General features: G+C 53.4%; 1 protein-coding gene across 1 annotated transcript in view; it reads right to left on the bottom strand.

Annotated features, from left to right (window-relative positions):
- kif21b (kinesin family member 21B) overlaps positions 1–5,000 on the bottom strand; it is a 106,008-nt gene that overhangs the window by 45,935 nt on the left and 55,073 nt on the right. The window contains exon 8 of the mRNA XM_041887332.2: positions 27–222. Within this exon, the coding sequence (XP_041743266.2) occupies positions 27–222 (196 nt within the window). The remainder of the gene's footprint in view (positions 1–26; positions 223–5,000) is intronic.

Genomic DNA, 5,000 nt, shown 5'->3' with positions numbered 1-5,000 from the left:
CCCTCCTTCCCTCCTTCTCTCCTCACCCCTTTATACTCCATCAGTTCCATCTGTAGCCTGGCGATCTCAGCCCTGAGAGCAGATATCTGCTGACTGGTCTTGTCCTGGTTCACCATCACCTTGTTCTTGATGTTCCTGGCTCTATTAGCATACTTCAGTGTGTTAAGGGTCTCCATGAAGTCCCGGTCAGATGGACTCACACACGCTATCATCACCGTCCGACTGGAGAGGGGAGGGGACACATTATAGACATTATAGAGACTGGTGGGGCACAAGCTCTGTGTGTGTGTGTGTGTGTGTGTGTGTGTGTGTGTGTGTGTGTGTGTGTGTGTGTGTGTGTGTGTGTATGTGTGTGTGTTGTGACGTCACGAGAGGCTACACAGCTTTCAGCGGGATTGCTCAAGTAGTGCAAGGAGACAAGGTTCAAACAAAACAAGGAATTTATTATAGGTCTTGGGAAATTAACGAAAATATAACAAAATTCTGTTCTCTTGTGGCTCTTTAAGGGTTAACAGTTCAGGGATGTCTCTTCCACATCCAAAATCATAATTCTCACTCGCTCAGATAACTTTTCCCCAGCCTTACTGTAGTCCACGTTGCAGCTAGTGGCCAACCCAGCAAAAAGTCCTTCCAAATGTCTCTCACGTATTTCCCACAGGTGCATATATCCAAAGGTGAGTATTTCCCAAAGGTAAGTATCTCCAAATCCTTATATTCCTCATGGAAGTGGACGTGCAGCACTCTTGTCCTCCAGAGAGCCCAGGTTGGAGACTGTGTCTCTTCCCTTCCCAAACCTTCAGCTCATCAGCTCCTCATTTGTTTCAGCTGCGTGGGAAGATTGGCCATAGAGGGGTGGAGTTCCCGACCCTACCAGCAGATGGAGCCATAGCTGTCTGGGTTTGCAGCCACCTCAGGGGGATGTAACGTCCCTCCAGGACACAGCCTCTCGTGACATCACACATCCCCCTCCTCGGGACCGACGTCCCTCGTCGGGTAAAGGCAGCGAAGAAGGCATCACGCCGGGAGAGGGCGTCCGCATTGCCGTGGTGCTTGCCAGCCCTGTGGACAACAGAAAAGTTAAACGGTTGCAAGCTCAAAAACCATCTGGTTACTCTACTGTTTGATTCCTTGTTCTTGGCCATCCACTGCAGAGGGGCGTGATCAGATACCACCATGAAACGTCGGCCCAGGAGATAGAACCGAAGGGACTCCAGGGCCCAGACTACAGCCAGACATTCTTTCTCCACCGTTGAATAGTTCTTCTCTCTTGGAAGTAACTTTCTGCTTAGGTAGAGAATGGGATGTTCTTCACCGTCATGTGCCTGGGTGAGGACAGCACCCAGACCCACCTCCGAAGCATCCGCTTGGACAATGAATTCCTTCTTGAAGTCTGGTGCCACCAGGATCGGACTGGAGCAGAGTGCTCGCTTCAGGTTGAGGAAAGCCGCCTCCGCCGCAGGGTTCCACTTCACCATTCGTGAGTGGCGTTTGGTCGTCAGCTCCGTCTAACGGTGCAGCTATGGTAGCAAAATCTGCAATAAAGCGTCTATAGTAGCCAGCGAGGCCCAAAAATGACCTTACTTGCTTCTTGGTGATGGGCTGCGCCCAGTCCTGTATGGCCCGCAGTTTGGCTTCCTGTGGTTTGACCAATCCCCGCCCAATGGTGTACCCCAGGTAGTTTGTCTCACTGAAGGCCAGCTTGCACTTCTTGGGTTTGCCGTGAGCCCTGCTTCCCTGAGCGAATCCAGCACCGCTTGTACCCGGGGTATGTGGCTGGCCCAATCCGGACTTTGTATAACAACATCATCCAAATAAGCCGCTGCGTACCTCTTGTGGGGCGCAAGGACTCGATCCATCAGGCGTTGGAACGTGGCAGGTGCCCCGTGGAGACCAAACGGAAGTCGGGTATACTGGTAGAGCCCCTCCGGGGTGGCAAAGGCTGTCTTCTCCTTAGACGCCGGGGTCAGGGGGCACCTGCCAGTAGCCTTTTGTGAGATCAAGAGTGGTTAGGAAACGAGCATGCCCCAAGGAGTCTATTAAATCATCGACACGAGGCATTGGGTATGCATCAAATTCAGACACTTCATTCAACTTTCGATAGTCATTACAAAAATCGTACTGAACCGTCTGGCTTGGGAACTAGTACGATGGGACTTTGCCCAGGCACTGTGGGACTCTTCGATTACTCCCAACTCCCGCATCTTCCTTACCTCCTTCTGTATAACCACTTTACGAGCCTCTGGCACGCGGTACGGGCGCTGGTTTACCGTTCGGCCAGGCATGGTGCGGATCTCATGTTGGACCACCTCTGTGTGACCGGGAAGGGAGGAGAAGACATCCTGGTTCTGCTCCACGAGTTCCAGGGCCATCTGTCGTTGATGTGGGGACAGATTTGGACCCAGCTGAACCTCTTCTCGTGCCGGTTCCTTGGTCTCTGTGGGGGGTAGACAGCTGAACAGCGCCTCTCTGGCGTGCCACTTCTTTAAAAGGTTAACATGATAAATCTGCTCAGTTTTCTCTTTTATCTGGTTGCCTCACCTTGTAGTTTACTTCTCCCATGCGTTCAATGACCTCATATGGTCCTTGCCAGGTTGCCAAGAATTTACACTCAACGGTTGGCACCAGGACCAGCACTCTGTCCCCCGGCTTAAACTCCTGGGTTGAGCAGATCTGTTGTAGGAGGCTTGCTGTTGCCGCTGACTGGCCTCCAGGTGTTCCCGCATCATGGGATAGATGGCCTTCATTCTCTCCCTCATAGCCCCGACATGGTCGATCAGTGTCCGCTGTTGGCATGGCTGCTCCTCCCAGGCCTCCTTGGCGATGTCGAGCAGTCCTCTGGGTCTGTAGGGAAAGCAAGAGCTCAAAGGGTGAAAAACCAGTAGAAGACTGGGAGGTACCTCTCTCACCGCAAATAATATGTAGGGTAACAGCTGATCCCAGTTGCGCCCATCTTCCCCTACCGCTTTCCGCAGCATGGATTTTAGTGTTTTGTTAAAACGTTCGACTAGGCCATCTGTCTGGGGGTGGTAGACCGAGGTTCTCAGCTGTTTGATTTTCAGTAAAGCACAGAGTTCTTTCATCACCCTGGACATGAATGGAGTCCCTTGGTCCGTCAATATCTCTTTGGGATTCCCAGACTAGTTGAGAGACGGAACAGCTCCTTGGCGATTTGTCTGGATGTAGCCTTCCTCAGCGGAATGGCCTCCGGTACCGGGATGCATAGTCCAGAATGACCAGAATGTATTGATGTCCCCTGGAACTTTTCGGTAAGGGGCCCGACTATGTCTAATCCAATCCTCTCAAAAGGAGTTTCGATAATGGGCAAGGGAATGAGCGGGTTTCTATATGTGGGCTTTGGCGCAACCTGCTGACACTCAGGGCAACTACGGCAGTAGTTCTCTATCTCTTTGTGTACTCCTGGCCAAAAGAAACGTTGCATGATTCTTTCCTTAGTCTTCTCTACCCCCAAGTGGGCCTAAGCGGGTGTGTGTGTGCTAGGTTGAGTACCGTGGCCCGATAGGGCTGTGGCACGAGGGAGCTGTTCATGCACTTCATCATTTTTCTTGACTATCTGATATACTAACCCCGGTTTACTGCGAAATGGGGGTAAGTAGGGTTTGTCTTATCACCTAACACTACACCTTCTAATACCTGCACATTTCTTAAGGCATTTGCAAGAGTAGGATCTTGTAATTGAGCCGTACCATACTGGCCTGTGAGAGGGGGAAGCTCTTGGGTGCCTGGGACGTCTTCTTCACTGGAGAACGGAGCACTTTCCTGGGCTACGTTCTCTTCTCCCGTATCCGGACCAGTCTCGGTGTCGGTCTGGGCACCTGCCATCCCTATCAGAGCCCGGGCGGGAGTGAGTAACTCGGAGGGATTGCACGGGAGCCTTCCCAGGATGAGTCTTGCCTCTCCGTTTCCGAGGTACTCGGGTTATCCCTCTCCTGAGACTCTCTCCAGAGTGGGTAAAAGGCTGGGCAGTCTCGTCCAATTAGGACAGGGACGGGGAGGAATCAACCACCCCGGCCGTCGTGTGTATGGTTCCCCGTGTGCTGGTCATTGTAAGTTCAGTAATGGGGTATTCTCTGGTGTCCCCATGGACACAGGAAACTGGGAGGACTTTCCCCGGGGTCAGACACGTTGGGCCCACCAAATCCTTACGCACTAGGTGGCCCGGCTACTCAGAATCCAGTAAGGCCTCCACATCACGGTGATTCACAGTTACCGGGCAGGTGGGGGGTCGATCTGGGCCACCATCTCGACTCCCAAGAGCGAGGCAACACGGTGTGTGGGTGCTGAGCTGGAGGACTCCGCAGTGGGCATAGGTTCATCGGCTGGTTTCCCCACACTGCCAGGGAGATATGTCCCATCTCCCCACACCGGTAACACTGTCGAAGTTTCCCCCTCCTGGTGTACTCTTCTGGGACCCGCCTGGTTTCTGGCTCCCCCTGGAGCCGGGATAAGTCCTGACGTGGCTGGGTTCGAGACCTTGGGGTCCTTTGGACGGGTTCTTCCCATTTGTGGTGGGGCCGCACTCCTGGGGTCTTTCCGGGAAGCATTCAGCATCTCCGCTGTGGCCTGGTACTTTTCCACAGCTTCCACGGTCAGATCAGCCGTGGTCAAGGCCTGTTGACTGATGAACCGTTTTGCCTCATAAGGCAGGGGCGCGTGAGTAACGATCCACCACAACGGCCTCCACCACCGCCGCTGCTGTATTCCTCTGCGGATCCAGCCATTTCCTTGCGATTCGGACAAGTTCATGCATCTGCGCCCGAGGAGGTTGGTCTGGTTGGAAGGTCCAGCTGTGAAAGCGACTGGGCCATACCAAACTTTGTGAGTCCATATCTGCTGAGGATCTCAGACTTCAGGGGCATCATAGTCAGTAACCTGGTCAGGGCCCAGGTCCCGGACAGCATTCAGCGATTCCCGGTTAGAAAGGGGGCTAACAGACCAACCCACTGTTGCTTGGGCCAGGCTTCCCTAGTGGCCGTGGCCTC

Source organism: Coregonus clupeaformis, chromosome 10, assembly GCF_020615455.1.
Source record: "Coregonus clupeaformis isolate EN_2021a chromosome 10, ASM2061545v1, whole genome shotgun sequence".
Classification (NCBI taxonomy): Eukaryota; Metazoa; Chordata; class Actinopteri; order Salmoniformes; family Salmonidae; genus Coregonus; species Coregonus clupeaformis.
This window is presented reverse-complemented; position numbering and strand designations above follow the sequence as displayed.